General features: G+C 42.5%; 2 protein-coding genes across 4 annotated transcripts in view; one reads left to right on the top strand and one right to left on the bottom strand.

Annotated features, from left to right (window-relative positions):
- The first annotated feature begins 4,613 nt into the window (after positions 1-4,613).
- LOC148501308 (extracellular superoxide dismutase [Cu-Zn]-like) lies at positions 4,614-11,962 on the top strand. The gene is made up of 2 exons (XM_088450595.1): positions 4,614-4,699; positions 10,900-11,962. The coding sequence occupies exon 2, from the start codon at positions 10,912-10,914 to the stop codon at positions 11,641-11,643; it is 732 nt and encodes a 243-aa protein (XP_088306721.1). The 5' UTR covers positions 4,614-4,699; positions 10,900-10,911; the 3' UTR covers positions 11,644-11,962.
- Positions 11,963-14,233: 2,271 nt separating this feature from the next.
- CCDC149 (coiled-coil domain containing 149) overlaps positions 14,234-19,046 on the bottom strand; it is a 109,557-nt gene continuing 104,744 nt past the window's right edge. For 2 of the 3 annotated variants that reach the window (XM_088450612.1, XM_088450614.1), the window contains 2 exons: positions 15,451-15,564; positions 14,234-15,216 (listed from right to left, as the gene is read on the bottom strand). In XM_088450612.1, coding sequence (XP_088306738.1) covers positions 14,693-15,216; positions 15,451-15,564 — 638 coding nt within the window. In that variant the 3' untranslated portion in view covers positions 14,234-14,692. Of the gene's footprint in view, positions 15,217-15,450; positions 15,583-19,046 lie in introns of all 3 variants that reach the window. The other variant, XM_088450613.1, reaches the window with a different exon arrangement.

The following is a 19,046-nucleotide window of genomic DNA, read 5'->3' as shown; positions in this document are numbered from 1 at the left end:
TTGTCATCTCACAGGCTGTGTTTGAAAAATGACAGTTGGGAGCGGATTGGCTGGCACCTTAACACTTTTCCTAACACTGCTTAGTAAATAGACATCCAGATGTTCGGGGGCAGGGCCAGCACAGGGCGGAATATCATCCATTCATGGTGCTGACTGTATTCTTAGTTTAAGTTTTATCCTCCACCAAAATTTGCCACCTTTTCTGAAACAGGACATGCACCAGTACTGCACAAATATGTTCTAAATTAGAGCCATATTCAGTGTGTTGTACACTACACTAGAGAGTTAATTTGTTGCATGCACATTATAGCAGATAGAATGCTGTAGTCTGATAAAAACACTAGTATGCGGAGCCCATTTTAGTGACCACAGTAGAAGAAAGTCCTATTTGGTTGATCACTTTAAAATGCAGAACCTATTCTGTGGACCCCCAAACTATGCATAATCCCACTGTGGTAACTACCATACAGTGCAGAACAACTCAACCATCTACTCACTGGTAATTACTGGGCACAGCAGTCCCTAATTTAGTGTTGGCTTCTGGAGAAATCAGATCCTATTCATAGGTGGCTACAGGAGAATATACAGATCGTTCACTAGTACAGTAATTAGTGGAGAGAATCTAGATGCTCAAATGTACCAAAGTAGTGACAAATGTTTTTTTTTTTTAAATATACCACATCTATAAACATGGATTTGCAATGGAGCAATATATGGAAAATCTGACAGATGAAAAGGATATCCATGGTTGAGCACAGAAGGTTAAATCAAAACACTGAACTAATTAAGCCACCTGTGTACAAGCATGGTTATCCTGGACCGTTAGGGTGTCATGAGGACCGAGTTTGAGAACCTCTGATATATTTTACCAATCAATCACTTATGTGCACTAGAGAAAGTTCCCTCTAAAGTCTCTCACATGATGTCTCTTATAAAGTGCTAAGCAAATCAAATGACGGAGTGCGTCCTAGCAGCAAATATAATAACTCCTTCACATAGGGCAGCGGTTCAATCAAGATCAAGTACAGTAGGCATTATAGGGCCTATTCGTGATGAAAAGAATGTGTGTGGTGATACATATATATTGAAGTCACAGTGACTATATATTATACATATATATTGAAGTCACAGGCATTCATCAAGTCTTCATTACTTAATAATAATTTCTGAAAAGCTGCTTTCTGCGGAGACAACTTTTTGGAAGTGTGAAATACTTCTCCTGTTTTTCTAGAGCTACCTCCCCACATCCACTGCCCAGTATGCCCGCTCCCACACCGTGTTCTGACCAGTTTGCCCGCTCCTTCCCCACATCCTATGCCTAGTGTGTCTGATCCTTACCCGCCCCTTCTGCGTAGTGTGCCCGCTTCCCTTCCCACTTCCTATGCCTAGTGTGCCCGCTCCCTTTCTGCCACCTCTGACCAGTGTGCCCACTCCCTCCCTGCCACCTCTGCCCAGTGTGACCACTCCCTCACCGAATTCTCTGGCAAGTGTGCCCACTTCCTCCCCGCATCCTGTTCAATGTGCCTGCTCCCTCACCGCATCCTCTGCCCAGCATGCCCACTCACTCACTGCATCCTCTGCCCAGTGTGGACACTTCCTTCCTGCATCTTCTGGCCAGTGTGCCCGATCCCTCACCACATTCTCTTCCCAGTATGCCAGCATTCTCTATTCAGTATGCCCGTTCCCTCACCGCATTCTCTGCCCGGTGTGCTCGCTCCCTCCCTGTATCCTCTGACCAGTGTGCCCGCTTCCTCACCTCATACTCTTTCTGGTGTCTTACTTTAGTATGGGGTATGGGGATTGTGGAAATTGTAACCAGGAGATATCCGTGATATTTCCTGTGTTACACAGTTAATGAATGGTGCTGACACTTAATTCTATAAAAGAATTTCTATATTTGTAGAAATATAGAATGATGAATAGTCCTCTATATAAGGTAGAAGGGCTCCTGCAACTCCAGTAAAGTACCTAACATTGCAGGTATACATACTGACACCTTCCACTGTTACAACTTTCTCTGGACCCAGAGGAGTTTTACAGGCTTCATTGGGGGTATATAAATCTTCTGTCTTATCCTGGCATGGTTTCTCAAGGGGTCTTCCGTAAAACTATTCTCAATCCATATAATATAAATTCATCTAGAATTTATAGTAATATCTTTTTTGTTCTCAAATTTTTAAATTACCAGTAGAACAAGACCGGGGTACCATTGTCTCCCCTTATTTGCCTTAGCTCAGGGGCGTAACTTGAACTTAGCTGGCCCCTGTAGCAAATGCACCCCCAGCACCATGGTAGCTACGCCCTTGCCAAGGCTATAGAGCCACTTGTGTAAAAATCTGATTTGATAAAAGGTTCAGTGAATGTCAGCTTTCACCATAAACGTTAATATAAAAAATCCAGTTCCAAATCCAAGGCAATCTATATAAATATCCCCCAGGCCTCTTCTTCACAGTCTTAAAGAAAATTATATAATCAGTAATCTCCCTACTTGGTTTATCGGGTATTCATGCCATTATACTCCCCACAGCCAGAAGTGACGTTAACTATTCCAGAAGTATCTAATCCACAGTGTACACTCTGGCTACAGCTTGGCTTAGCTATGAAATGTTGTGATTGCCTTGTAAAAATATCCCAAGATATTCTACCTTTTTTTTTTCGACCAATTCCAAATTTGGTTACTCAATCAATTCTCAATTGTTTACCTTAGTTTGGAAAGTAAACATTCAAGATTCACAAAAGAACAAATGTTTAGGTTTCATTTAAAAAAGGGTCTATAGCTGCACCTACAACTTTATTTTATCAGTTAGCATTTTTTTTTATCTATCTCCTTTCTAACTCCCCTAAACCCTAGGTGACCATGAGAAGTCCATTTTTGACACATTTTGGACTGGTATGCCAATGCGAGACCTCAATAACTTTCCTTTAATATCGGTTCGGGGTACTATTAATGCTTGGGATTAGATGCTTAAACTACTCCTAGAAATGATTTGCCCCTCTTCCCATTCTAGGTCTGGTTAGGCTGGTGTCAGACCTAAATCTGATGACATAGATTAGCCATAGCTGGGATACAAGAGTCATGTACAGACAATGTTCGATCACATTTTGCCCAATTACAGACAAAATTTTACACAAAACTGTATCTACAGGTCTGTCACTCTATTAAATCTCAGATCACTCAGACAGATTTGTTAAATCCCCCCTCCTTCCTCACCCAATGACATTCAGAGACTGATAATAGGGAAATCATTTTCTCTTGGTGCGTTTTGCTGTCCTCCTGCCTTCCATTGAAGATCAAAACCTCCCGTTTCAACATAAACTAGAAATAGATTTGCAACTTTTATTATCTAGATTTTATATTGTGTCACAAAGTGTCCGCAAAGCCGTATAGGGCAAATTACAATAAAATGAAACAATACAATATATTCACACAGACCCTACAGGAAGAACAAGAATCAAAAAGTGACATTTAGCTAAAGACCCTGCGGGCTTCCTTCACTAGCGGTCAGCCACGTGGTGCATGAAATGCCAATCAGATCAAGAATCATTTTTGTCCAATAAGGACACCCATGGAATGTTTTATAAGCTAATGCGGATTAACCTTCACGACCAGACAAGTGGTTGGCCTTTGATCTCTACCCAAATCAGATAGAGTGGATCTGATCCCAGCAGGGATGCTGTAAGGAAAGGACTTGTGGGGGGCTCAGGGACCTCCCCTCATCATGCCAGTATCCTATCCAGTGGGAAATTGCTATCAAACTTCAGACAGACTGACTAGATGTTATAGATCTCATCAGACTGGTCTCGGGATTGATCTCTTCGTTTATGTGGTTCTTGTTACTTTGTAGACCTACCATAAGCAGGAAGACATTGGAGCTGCTCCATGACTTGCAGGGGTGCATGATGTGGTTTGTTGGCCAAAATGCTCTACCCAGGAATGGTAACTCTTTAAAGTAGGATAGTTTAGTGGCATCTCTGAACTGTGAATACAGACTGTTATTACTTGTACGCATATGCCGGTGTTATTTTGTAAATACATATATTCTTATCACATATTGGTGACTTTGCCTAAGTGATTCCAAACTCATAGAGGTACCACATAAGGCACCCCCAAATGTCCAGCAGCTGCCGAGTGGGCAAAAGAGCTAACAATCAGCCCAGGAACCTCACCAGTCATAAGAGTGGCAACTCTTGAAAGCATACATCCACAGTTATAACCGTTGTATTACTAGGAATAGTTTATTAGCAAAAGTCCAAAAGTGTTAAATATCACATTAAACTGTAGTAACAATAAAAAATGAGCAGTGTGGTTATATGTGAGTGTTAAAAACAAGCATACAAACGGTAGCAGATACAATAGTTAACACCATTGTTTGTATTATATCCAAATGTTTTCCTTCCTTCTTTGTAGAAGCGCTGTTGCAGTCACAATTTATTTGGGCAGTAAGCAAGCTTTGAATGTTAAGCAAGGCAGTGACGCAGCACTGATCTGTTGAATGTAGCTTATATAACCAAATGGTAATGAATCTGTTCCAAAAACAAGTCAGGCCAACTGGAATGTTTATCCTAATGAGCTGACTGCTGTTACTCTGACCACTCCCCTCCTTACTCAGTGTTATAAAACCACTACACAACCAGACGGCTCACACTCCTTCCAGCTCTCTACTATTCACATCTGGGCACCGGATCCAAACAACTGAAGGTACAGTAACTGACATCTAACATTGTGTTAAAGGGAAAAAACTGTGACAAAATCCTTACTAGTCACAATGATTTAGCAGGGCCATTTTAAACCTTGTGTAGACTTTTCTGAAATAGATTTTACGTGTCTCTGCAATAATTTGCAATGAGATCGTGGTTACTTTGATAACAAAATGACAGCTGCAGGTCACGTCTGCTATGTTACTCTGATGTAGATTATTACACTGTTACAATAGTTTTATCACTTATTCCAGGTCAGATTTTTGTAATATGTATAGAGCAAAACAATGCGGGAGATGTACTAAGCTCTGTAACGTGATACATTTGAAAGTGATAAACTACCAACCACTCAGCTCCTGTCATGTTACAGGCTGTGTTTGAAAAATGACAGCTAGGAGCTGATTGGCTGCTAGTCTTTCCAGAGCTTAGTATATCTGCCCCTTTAACGGTAATAATTAAGATGTAATAACCCTCTGTTGCTGGGTACACACAATACTATGGTGCGACCAAGCGATGCGGTTTAACAGTACATAGCGCGCACTGTGCACACTGCACAATCGGCCATACGCCGTCGCAATGTATCGTTACATGCTGCATCTAACAGCACCGCGTCATTCAGTGCATCGTCCCATCTAACGGGCAGAACAGCGTGGGACGATGCGATGAATGACATCGGGCGTACACACTTTACGATGTGTACGATATATCGTACAATACATCGTATAGTGTGTTCCCAGCTTAAGGTTAATATGTGGAATGTCAAGTAGAGAACGGCTGTTTATAAAACAAACGACTCTGCAACTGCATAAACCTAGATTTCTTTACAAACAAAATTGTCTATAGTCTGTTGGGGTTTTTTATTTTATTACTGAATAACATTGGTCATGGTTATAAATAAAAGATAATAATAGTTATACAATGATAGAATGCTGACATATGTGCCCTCTATGAAGGTATATAGGATTGCTCAAGTGGAACAAAGAAATAGGAGCCACTTGTGTCAAAATGTCATACAAGAAGTTTCCATTTGTGTCTTAATACATTAATACTGTCTGTCACATAATGCAGACAGTTCACAATTTATACAGCAACGATTTCATGCTGTACAGAAAGCCTCAAAATATGGCAACAATGAATGAGCAACTAAGTTTAGCTTTACATCAGTGCTAGGGGAACTGTAATTATTCTAGTTACTGGTACTGCTCCGGTGTATTAATTCACTGGTCCACACAGTGCAGTTCTGCGATCAAGTCTGCTGGATGTCAGTCAGTGCTAGGATCATTTATTAACACTGCATTCATATACAAACATTGCAACCAATGTTTGGACATACTGGGGGTATTTAGTATCAGTAATCTACCGCTTGCCCTCATCATCGATATTTACATAAGTCCAAGATGGCGGATTTTCCTGCACACTTCTATGGCGTACAAGTAAAAATATGCTGTCTTGGTGGTTGCGAGGTGCCGTAGAAATTGTCTGAATGCTGTAGCACCCTTCAGCCATCACTGATTTGACCCCATTGAGTGAAATGTAAATAATTCAGTTATTTCTTATTATTCAGCTCAGTAATTGGGAAAGCTGCTACTGGCACCACTTATAATTCCCCGTTATTATCTGAACCTTCAATCTTATGCTTCAATGGACCAGAAACTTTGATTCTATTATCCTGCAAAATCTCTGGTCATTTTGACAATTGGAGATTTAGGATATTGATATCCTTGTAGATTAGTAAGAAGAAAAAAAAAATCAAAAACTTTCATAGATTTAATCATGGTCAGTTTCCACATCAAATTTTGCCATTTATCTTTAAAAAAAAAAAAAAAAAAAAAGTGTTATAAACAATAAATTAATAAAAATAAAACGCCATACCCTAGACTTTTTTGGGGGAAATTAAAATAAATATTGTGTCGTAATTTTATTTTTGTATCAATATAAAAAGTGAGAAGAAGACAAACAGTTCCTGCATAACACTCCATGTGACTGTGACTGTGTGTATTTAGGGTAGATAAGAAAAGGAAAGCAAAAAAATATTAACATAATAAAAATAAAAAAAACCTGGTAGGCTTAGTCAAACTGTTTTTTCACATTTGTTGGCCAATGAAGACAGCAATATTAATTGTCCAGGGTTATACTATGGAAGTCCCAAAACATCTATATACCATTAGTTTTGTCCAAGACGCTTGTGACTGGATGACCTCGCTCCGCCAGGTGATCACATAGTTTTGTCATTGATAGGATAGAGGGTGGTTACTCTTCCCCGAGTAACCGGAGTAGGATTACATCACCAGTGCTAGGGATTCCCTCTCACCGGCAGTAACCACCTGTTACTGACTCCTACACTGGCACGTGGAACCACTTCTTCCAGGCTGCTACCACCAACACCAGGAACCTCCTACTTCTTGGTATGTGTGGACACGCTGCTGCAACACTTCCTGGTTAGTGTCCACTAATTAGCACTGGTCCCTCACTATGGAACAGTCGGCATGGGGTAGTTGGCAGAGGGTTTCAACTTGAAGACACTTGGCTTAATCCAGAACAGCCGGAGAACAGAATTGCATTTCCCACAATTCTGGAAGTCACAGGATACAAGCAGATAAAGGTGTCATAAGGCAAGATGTTTATTGCTCAAATGTCTTTAAAAAGCTGGGTCCCTTATGTAAAGTGCTCGAGACAATCACAGCATGCAGTATGTCACAGAAGCACAATCCTTGATGTTCAGAGAACATACGACGGTCTAAACCAACTCACGTTCCATATTAGTGGGTGAACAATTCAACGCATGGTGAATTCTGCTTCACAATGATAAAGAGGGCTCACAGGTCCTCTTTTTATACAGTTCTAACACACAATACCACAGGAGGTAAGCCCGCACTAGGGGCTTGATTCAGACCCGCTCGCAAGCGGGTCAATGGCCGGGGCGTGCGCAAGCCGCGGGGCTCGCAGCAAAATGACAGCTCGCCCCGATTTGTAGGCGGGGAGGGGGGGTGGGTGGCTGGCCAAACGGAGGCGTTCCCGAAGGAATGCCTGTCGTTTGAAGGCGACCCTACTGACATCACCAGTGATGTTAGTAGTGATCTTCCAGCTCTATTAGAGCAGGAAGCTCACTGGGGCTTGCGGCAGACGAGACCCTACCACAAGGGTCTCATCGCAAGCCCAATGGTCGCGACCATCACCTGGCCGCTCGCAAAAGCTGTGGTGAACCTAAAAAAAACAAAACAAAAAACAACGCCCTTCAGACCTCCGGCAGCGAGCGGGTCTGAATCAGGCCCTAGGTCCCTTAACCAATCAAGCTAAGATCATGTGCTGTACCTGCACACGTTTAACATTGTCCCTAATGGACAATGAGAGTGGTCACTCTGCTGTTCCCGAGACCCCATGATCAAGTAATCCACACTCAGGTGCCGGCAATTCTGGAGTGGAGGATGACTCCCTCCCAAACATTACTTCCAGGGTTCTGCTGGGGAGCCTAATTACCTTCTCTGGCAAAGTTCACTTTCCAGAGGCAGGGAAACAGGATCCCCAGGCAGCAGACTCCTGGCCACCGAGTGGGTGCTATTTGGTGCTCCAGTAAAACAATTAGCTGGCTATGCTAGCCAGCTCTCCCTGTATCTCTACATACCACTCAGATGCAGGAGGTTGCCAGGAAAGACATTCCTGTTCCCTCGGTGGGGGACTGGGAAAACCAGCAGCCCACAGAGGGCTTCAGATTCCCCTAAACCACTGGTTCTCAAACTTGGTCCTCAGGACCCCAAAGAGTGCATGTTTTCCAGGTCTCCTCACGGAATCGCAAGTGAAATAATTAGCTCCACCAGTGGAACTTTTAAAATGTGTGAGTAATGAATACACCTGTGCTCCTTCCGGGTGACCTGGAAAATGTGAACTGTGTGGGGTCCTGAGGACCGAGCTTGAGAACTTCTGCCCAAGACCACCAGGGTAAAAGGTAAGTGTATTTTTACTTTAAATAATACATTTAGACATCTTAAATACAAAAACATTTCATCTTGTTAGCAGACTGTTAAACATACCTTGTGCTTTATACACCAAGGCACTGCAGCTACAGCAACATTCAGCTTTAATACATTTTATTTAGATATTTGTACCATATTTGTAAATGTGACTATATAAGGACTTTAACCAATTCTCTGCTGGCGGAACCAGGAGCTACTTCCCTGGACCCAGCACACACACAGTGCCCGGCACTCAGCACTGGTTTCCCCCTTCTGCAGCCTAGGACTCTATAGTATCCCTGGGTGAACCTACCAATATCACTACAGCTGGTGGACTTAGTCCAGGCTGCGGCACTCCTCGCTGTTCCCTCTCAGCGCTGTGGTTCTCCAGCGCTAGGCAGCCAACAACCCTGCAGGCTCCCACTGCATCGCCGCAGCAGCTGGGGCTTCTAAATGTTGATGCCCAACTGAACGCATCTGTACATGTCCCAGTGCATCGCCGACTTCCCTCACTGCCGGGACTTTAACAATCACCCTGCTGCAGCCACCAGAGGTGATCCGGGGCTGCGGCTCACATAGGTTACATACAAGGTGTCTGCCACTAGCAATTGGTTTGAAATTGGCGCCTAGCATCAAGCCTATTTTAAAAAGTCACCTAGTGCTGATTCATCCATTTAAAGATGGCGCCATGGCACGAGGGATAACCCTTTTAGTGTCGCAGCTGCATCTTCGCCACGTGGCCTGGATCTCCGGCCACAATGCTGTTTGGATAAACTGTGATTTACTCCATAATATCTACTTTATTCTGTTAATCAAGTCCAGTTATAAATGGGGAGCCATTTGCTTGCATGTAGCTAAGACAAGACATTGTCCCCTGTAAGGATGCAAACAGTTAGTCTACATATAAACATGGCATACATTCTAAACTGCAAAGTGTAGCTAAATCATATCATCCTTTGGCACACAGAAAAATTTTATATTATTTCCACCAGTCTCCACCAGTTACCCTCAATGGAGCACAGCCACGCATTACTTGTCTGACCAGAGCCTGGTAAATACCCCACGTGGGCCCTAGGCAAGATAATGATTTGGGCCCCCTCTTGCCCTCCTATAAAAAAAAAAAATAATAATGTCCCTCGGTGCACATGGGGTCCTAGTTTGGCTACTGTATGACCAGAGTCTGTGTGTGGCCAAAGTGTGCGAATCCCAAGTATCCGCACAGTAGTACTCTTGCAGCCGAAGTGGTGGGCGCACTAGCCGATTGTCTCGTACTCATGGCACTGGCAGACTCAAATCCTTCACCTTTTTTATATGATGCTAACATTGTAAATTCATATCTACTTCTGTAGGGAGAAGATACTGTACATGTACCAGCCCGGTATTTTCTCCCTACAGAAGCAGATATGAATTTACAATGTTAGCATCATATAAAAAAGGTAGAATTTTTTTTTTCAAATCTGTAGTTACAAATTCACATGTGAAAATAATAGTTGGATTATTTATCCTAAGCGCATGTGATACAATAATGACCCTTTAGAGGTTTTTAGCTACTGGAAAACAGCTGGTATAACCTGAGAAATACCAAACTTCAATTATATAATGTTTAAATATTCATTATCAATACAGCCCTACAAAGACAGAATTGCAGCAAGACTTGTACATTGGGTGCACATTTATATGGGGGAGATGCAAACCTTCTCAAGAAGACCAATTGAGAAGTTACCCATAGCAACCAACCAGCTAATAGCCATCACTTATCCATATTCTATAACATTCTATTTAGAAGCTGATTGGCTGCTATATGGGCAACACCTGCACTTGTCCTCTTTAGAGAGTTTGATACATACCCCCCTAAATGTGATTGTTTTATTATTAATAATAATAATAAAAAAGCTGATATTTAAGTTGACAAAGGTGCCATGCTGGCACAGAGAAGACTAGGAGGCCTGTCAGATTCGCCTGTGGTGTGGGCACCAGGGGGACGATGCCCCTTTCCTCCTCTGAGCTGTCCAGTCAGAGGGTCCAAACTACATTTTCATGATACTGCCAGAGATCCTGCTACAGCCACCCTGCTATCACTTTACATATCTTAAAAAATGGTTTACCCAATATACTGTATATATTACACAAAGTTGTATTTCCAGTGACTCCTGTACTTTTGTCTACATTTGTGGTATATTCTTGTTCATTCAGTAATTTATTTGATTCCTTGGATCGTAAATAAAATCTATAATGTGCTTTTTATTAACAGATATAGAGAACCATGTGCTACGTGCTTTACCCAACTGTTATCTGCTTTATTTCTGTTTGCTTTGGAGCCAAAGCCGAAGACGGGCAAGCGTGCCAAGCAGAAACATTAAAGGATATCTCCAAGAAGGTGAATCAGCTATGGGACGCGCTACTCCAAGATACTCAGAACAGTGCAGATAGGACCGTCTATGCCACATGTAATCTACAACCAAATCCAAAACTGAATGCGAGCGAACTCAGAATCACAGGACAAGTCTTGCTCAAGCAGACCTATCCGGACGGAAAGTTAGAAGCAGTCTTCACGGTAGAAGGGTTTCCCATAGATGTCAATCAGTCTGCTAGAGCAATTCACATCCACAGCTTCGGGGACCTCAGCAATGGCTGCGACTCTGCAGGTGGACATTACAATCCGTTTTCTGTAAACCACCCGCAGCACCCTGGAGATTTTGGAAATTTCCGAGTGCGAAATGGAAAGATTCAGCAACACCTGACAAATCTTGAAGCCACCCTATTTGGCCCATTCTCTGCAGTTGGCAAATCTATTGTGGTCCACAAATTGGCCGATGACCTTGGTAAAGGCAATAACCAGGCCAGCTTGGAAAACGGAAATGCGGGCGCACGTCTTGCTTGTTGTGTGATTGGTTCCTGCAGTAAAACGAACTGGGATAAGTACATGGAAGACAATGCACAGCTAAAGAATCCAAGAATTTCAAGACGTGTTAAACAGCAAAGATCCAAAAACTGATCTAAAATCAGTGGGGTCAATCCAATTAGGAGCAAGGGGGCACTGCAACTCGCCCCTCACAGCCCGATGTTGCCCCAGACTCATGGATTTTTGTAGGCAGACCTATAGGGCTGTGGACAAAAAATCTGCAAGTCCGCTGGCTAAGTGGCGCCTAATTGAATTGACCCCATTGGCTGATAGGAGTCCTAGCTTAGAGACTCTACAATTTGATTTTATTGCTTTGCATATATTTTATTTGTGTGCATCTTCTAAAATGTATTATTGTTGTTTGGGCATAGGCTTATGAATAAAAGCAGGCCTTTAAATCTGGTATGTACAATCTTACAGAGATCTCCCTATTTTCTGAAGTGGAATTCATAATTTATTTACATATATTTGGTAGACTTTGCTAGTTTTTCTGCTCCCCCCATAGAGCTGCACAGGAAAAGTTTGTCTATGATATTAATTTCTAATGTGTACATCACTGAGATGTATATAATACTGATGGGGTGCTGTTGGGCTAAAACAATATAGCAGAAGGGGGTGTATAGAGGTGAACAGCAAGTGTGGTCTGGAGACCAAAAATTTTAATCCAGACTTAGAGCTTTATAACCGATGGATCCATTATAAATGTATGAATGTTCTATATACGCCCACCTCCCACTATAAACAATGCAGTATAGCACTTATCTGTGTTTTCTGGGAAGGTGCTTTAAAAAAATGAAATGGGTAAGCCTCAATGACAGTAACAATGTAAATACTTGCACAACAAAATAATTTAAAACTGGGAAAATTATACAATTGTAAGTTTTCACTAGGAGGGCACCAGCATTAATGATGCACAAAAACTAAAATAAAAGTTGCCTCATATAAAACTAGTAACAACACTTCTATATACCAGTGGCGCACCACAGCACTTCTCATCTCTGGGGTGGCCTCTGCTGCCCACTACAGGCATCACCCCTAGCAAACACAGATTCACAAGCTTCACCAACTCCGTTTAGTTATTCTATAGAGCAGTGGTTCTCAACTCCAGTCCTCAATCACTCTACCCTCAACTGGTCATGTTTTCAGGATTTGTTTCTGTGGAATGGCAGCAAAATAAACTACTGTAACTCACCTATGCATGATCAAATAAATCTGTTCTGTTGTGGGTAACCGAGGCTTATAGTCGAAAACCCCTGCTATGGAGGGGTAAATGCAGCCGACAAATGACAGATAACAGAGAGCAACAGCTTGCAGACAGTTTTATAGCAAATGCAATGTGAAAAATAGGATTCTGCCTAGGTATGGCAATTTACCAATCATTTGCGTTAGTACTTACCATGCAAGTAGTAACTACAGCTCCTCTATGCTGAATATTGTAAACAGGGCCGTAACTAGGGTAGTGCGGCCGGTGCCATCGCACAGGGCACCACAGGTCAGGGGGCGCTGTTTGGGCCTGTCAAATTTCTGTTTATTATCTTTCTTGCTTGTAGCTTCCTCTTATTTAATCCCCAGCATCTCCTGGCCTCTCCTATCTCTTCCCTGGCCCTTCCCCATGAAGCCATGGCCCTTTTTTGAGTGCATTATGTCCCTTTGAAAAAGAGGGGGGCGCCAATGCTCTTTCTGGCACTGGGCACCAAAAAGCCTAGTTACGGCTCTGATTGTAAATGTAATGAATAATACATTAACCATCACTTGTATAGATACTGTGGAACAAATGGACAAGAAACAGTATACACACAGCCGGCTGGCTTTCAGGTATAGAATAACAATGTTAGAGTATGATGCATAACGGAATGTACTAATAAAACATTCAACAAAACCATGTGCACCTGTAGTTTTCACTTTCAGTATTTGTCTTTCATATATTTACTGCACTGTCCATTGGCCTTGAACCACTTAACTGGCAGCTGTGCTTCTATTGACATGGTCACATCTCATACGACCGCTGCCTCCTGTCCATCCACCGGGCTTGTCATGAGGAAATCAGTGGTGAACAGGTGCAGACCAGACTTCTTCTTCCCCCTTTCTGCACTATGTCCTAATGACAGAAGATCATCAGCCCCTGCCCTGCCACTCACTCCAAGTTTAGAGCTCAGCAGAGACTGATAAAGGCTCCTCTGAGACACACACACTCTGCATATATGGGAGAGAGGTAGGTAATGCTGCACGGGGGATCTATGGCACTTGGGGGAGTTGTAAAACTATAGGGGGCCTATCGAGAATGGGGTGGGAGGGGGTCTGACATAGACATTTTGTGGCCACTGGCATGGAGGGGTGGGGTAACTATACAGTGGGCTGCTAGAGACAACCCCTAAAGGTGCGTATCCACTACACAAGAATGGAACGACTGTATGATTACAACATTGTAATGAGCGATTGAACGATTACGATGTCATCTTTTTTTGTCTAGTGGATACTCACGAGAGAGAGAGATATACATAAATATAGACATAGTAATCTGGGCTTAACAGGCTTTTAGCACACTCGTAGGGAAAGGTTGCCGACCCCCTGCTATATAGCCTTTACTATCACTACGAACATTGAATTACAATGTCAATATATCAAAGGAATACAAAAAAAAGTAAGAACACAGTGTTTGAGCAAATAAATATCTATATTGTCTCAAATATAAAGACTCCCAGAAAACATTTGTATGCACAAACAATCAACGTGGATGACCAGAAATGATACCGACACCAACATGGGAACATTTGCATAACTGGAGTGAATGCTGAGCTCACTACAAACATGGTCCTGATCAGTGAGACTGCATTAACTACGGTAATAATGTAAGAACTGCCTGAGGCTTACAGCTCTTCTCCTGACTATAAACATACACTGTCACATGTTTCACAGGCATATATACCGATACAGTCACACATAACATGAGACAAGATAACCATTTATCCCAGTAATAACAAACTGCCTTGTACAGCAAACCACAATAGAGGATGCACTGAATGGAATGGTCACTATGTGTTTAACGTCTCTTTAGATGTTGAACGGTGCTTCAACTTAAATGAAATGAACATAAAATCTGTTTTAACAAAGACAACACAACTTTGGAATCTGCAGGTAGTAGTCATGATTCACAGTCATGGGCAGAGGGAACACTTTCCGAATTGCAAACACATTTTAAAGATTCGTCTACATCGGGGGACGGTGATTGGTCGTTTTTTCTGTCCAAGCAGTTTTCCAGTCCAATGCTTTCTGAGCCTTCATCGCCAAGTTCCTCAGTTTCATCTGGGGTGGCTGCTGGGAAAATCTCCGCCTCTAGTTTTTCGATCTGCCCTGGACTGGACAGAGGAGTCTCTGAACAATCAGGGGACGAGTGGTCACCTGCAGGAGTGTCACCCTCAGTAGAACTTAGAAGGCGATTCTCCAGCTCTGCAGCGGCCAGTTTCTCCGTTAGTCCGACAATCTGCTTTCCTGTTTTCTCCAGCTCGTCTTTCTCAGAGCACAGAAGAGGAATTAAAGGATGAAGATACATGTTTTCATAAGCATTACCAAGTGGATCTTGGGAGCTCTCCAGGACCTGTGTATCCTCATTTTTGGCCAACGTTTCCAAATCACAGGAACAATTTTCAACTGTTGGCTGTCTGTGTTCTGCAGAGAAAAAAACAAAACCACATCAGCTACTGTTATGTTCATTTCAGTCCCTGCTTTAAATACAGATTGCTGGTTTTGACACAACGAGCAGTTTGCAAAAACTGATACACATACATGCTGGCAGAATAATGCATGCAACATGCAGAGGACATTGGAACCAGACACGGTACCGTATAGAGAAAAAACAGTCATGCTTCAATATAATAACCGTCATCCATGCCTCGTTATTACCTTCATAGGTCAGAGGCTTATGGCAGGGAACGTCAGTGAACGTCATCATCGGTGACTTTGGTCTGTGTGTGGTGGGAACTGCTGAATCGGTTAATGAGATGGTATCCCGTCCTCCTGCCGGCAGAACAAAAGCTATATAAGAGAAATGGTTTGTTATATCATTCTACTTTTATAATAGGAAAATAACACTCACGTGTATTACTTGTAGCCAGTATAGAATTGGATCATTAGCTGTAGAAGATATAAAGTATGCTATGTGTGCCTGTTTCTACAGCAGTGTTGTCTCATCTTGTTACATGACAACCAACATATAAGCGCTAGTCATATAATAGTACAACTAATACCGACATATTTAGGGCCCCAGGTAGCAACGAGCCTGAATACCGGCGGCATATTTTCTTTGTTATCACAGGGATACCAACAAATATGCCTTCAACATTACTTAGCCCTCGGCAAGGTCCAGCAACGTCCCCCTCTGCCCTGTTGCAGGCAGCCTATTGTGGCCAGCGTAGGGCTTCTGTGTAAGCGATACAGTGACAAACAGCGGTAATCGAGTGCTAAAGGGATTAGGTCTCGTCATTAATTGGGGCTCCTAATATCGGCTGCAAAGGAGCAGATTGTCTCAGTCCGGTTTGGTTGTCTATGACCCAATTAGCAGACCACTGACCAGAATATTGCCCCATCCTAAACTATCAAAATATTTGGCCCCATGCATTTGTAATGGATTTAGGGCCTCATTCAGAGATGTATGCTGTTACGTTTTTTACGCAGTTGCGCCATTATCAGTGAACTGCGCATGCACCTAGCCCCCTCTGCGATCCCATTTGGGGAAGACACAGGGAAGTGGTCGTCAAAACGCAGGCACGTCAGTACCATTTCTGGAGCGGATTGCAGCAGATGTCTGCGATCCCCTCTGTACATAAGAAGGCTCCAGAGTCAGTCCAGGCACCCATGCTGTGCGACCATAAGATTAGTCACATGGTCTATTATCGGAGAACCGGTGTATGGGCTGCGAATGTCTATGCAGTTGTGGTGCTGTTTGCGATGGCTCCGGTGGGCGTCTCAGTACTGTTAGACGAGGGTACTATTGTGCAAACAATCCGTAGCATACGAAATCTTAGCTGCTATTGCAACGCCGTAGATCACTGAAACAGGCCCTTAATCTGGTATTATTTTCCTTGTAAAACATTCTTCTGCTGCTTTCTGCACTATATTTGTTGCCTGTATTTTTACCAAATTCAATACAACTTACAAAGGCCATAAACAAAACTGCTCCAACATTCATCTTCCCTTGTCTCAAAATAATTTGATCCCTTTGCTCTGTGTCTCTCTCCCACAGTTCATTACCTGCTCCCATTCCCAGTTACAGGACTTTTTTGGGGGCTGCATACACCCTGTGGAATGCCTTACCTCACACAACAAAGACTTTCTTCTACCCTCCAAACCTTTAAGTGATCCCTGAAAACACTGCTGCACAAACTTAAAACACTTGAATATGTTCCATTATACTCTCAGATAAAACCTCTAGTACTGTAGCAGATGACCACTGTTTTCCATCTTCACAGATACCCGCCTGAAATGATCAGCAGCAGTACCTGCTGCACCTACTGTAAAGGGAAATTTCAAAAGACTCCCTATAAAAGGTACCTGCAACAACTAGGCTTTCCCATTAATACCTTGGGGTAAATTTACCAAGCAGCACTTTTCAAAGCAGCTACATCCTCAGCCACTGGATTTAAAGTGGTAATACTAAATACAAAACCAGGTGTCTTTTGTAATTACTACTGCCCCTTTAATTCCACCGGTCAAAACAGCCAAATACACGTCCCACTTAATAAATTTATTAAGCTGCGTTTTAGTTTGCCATCTTCTCTATATTACAAACTATCATCTTTCTAAAAGGCTCATACACAGTAGACGATAAAGTGAACGATATGGACGATAACGTTATCGTTCAATATCGTCCAATGTGTATCCACAATATCGTTAACGATGTCTGCCATCGCCTGAACTTGCAGGGCAACCTGACGATATCGTCAAGTTGTGCATGTTCAGGGATGAGGGAGGGTGCAGTCACTGAACGTTATCGTTCAGTGTGTATGCTCAATGTCGTTCCCGACATTGAGCCCGGCAGTTCGAGGGATAACACATAACGATATCGCTCATGGAGCAGATCGCTAAGTGTGTATGAGCCTTAAGTCATCACAAAATTTTTATTTATTTTCAGAATCCTATGTGGACTTTTGCATTATACAGAGGTGCGGAATATGATGTACTTTATAAATAATACAATATAAAAGCACCACTAAAAGCAAGAAACAAACGTTACACACTAATTCACATTGATAGGTTTTAGGATCTAATTTTTATTATTATTATTATTATTATTATTATTATTATTATTATGGACGTCAGACTGTGCATCTGTAAATCTACCAGACTACGGGGCTGCTGCAGAGCTGTATACCAGATGGGCGTAATTACATCCACATTGTGTATGTGGAGAGATAAATGAAGATATTCGCCCATATGCAAAGGTGAACGCATCCATCCGACTGGTGAGCGTCTGTAAGGCGGAATTGCTTTAGCTCCAGTACAGAGGTGTTTTGCATAGAGTACCAATATTTATGTACGGAGAGACTATGCACAGTAGTGATCGGCATGCTGTGGGCCAGCTGGACGCTGATTTGTAAGTAATAAGAACAAACTATGGCAATCACATCTAATTAAACATGTTACGGCAAGGTAAATGAGTTAGAAGGACACTAGGCAGGCAGCGTGACACTGATCAGAAGACCACCTGCTAGACACGACAACAGATAAATAGGCTGCCTATTAGAATAAGGCTAAAGCAAAGCACGTTAATTTGCTCAGTTACGCTATGGAGTGGGATGTAACCTCTCATCTTTCCTGTCAAAACAGATCTATGTACTCACTTAATGTAACACTGTCCCCGCATATGGTGATTTTGTTAGCCAGCTTGGTCAATTTACACAGAGTCATTAAGCCCAGAATAACCAGAACGTTACATATGCGGCCACCGTATTGCTACATATAAACCAGCATTTGAAGGATGATTGTGCAGCAGCAGATGTGCGGAAAAGGGAACAAGTAACTTTCTGTAAAAGGAAAAGCCACACTAGTAAAAACACAGATCGCTTTGGACCCACTAGGAATAATGAATAATGATGTACCCTCAGACATACAATAATCCACCATTACGCTGACCACTGAAGCACAGCATGATGGAGAGACTTGAAATGAATATATACATTGCCCTCTAGTCCAATACTAACATTTAGGCTCACCAATGTCAAATAGAGGTGGTGGCCGCTCCACGATGGGGTCATACCTGCACCACTGTGGGGGCGTGTAGCACTATGCTGGCTCTGATCTCTGCTCCAACCACCCATTTACTGCTGCGCACATCTCCCAATTGGGCCTCATTTATCAACGAATTTTATCATTCACGAGTGATAAAACTGGTTGTGTATGATAAGTTGTGCTCCAGCCAATCAGCTCCCAACTGTCATTTTTCAAACAGATAACAGTTAGGAGCTGGTTGACTGGAGCATCATTATCATATGCAATGAATT

This window comes from Taudactylus pleione, unplaced genomic scaffold (assembly GCF_031769625.1).
Source record: "Taudactylus pleione unplaced genomic scaffold, aTauple2 ptg000520l, whole genome shotgun sequence".
NCBI lineage: Eukaryota > Metazoa > Chordata > Amphibia > Anura > Myobatrachidae > Taudactylus > Taudactylus pleione.
The sequence above is the reverse complement of the archived record's forward strand: the minus strand, read 5'-3'. Positions and strand labels throughout refer to the sequence as shown.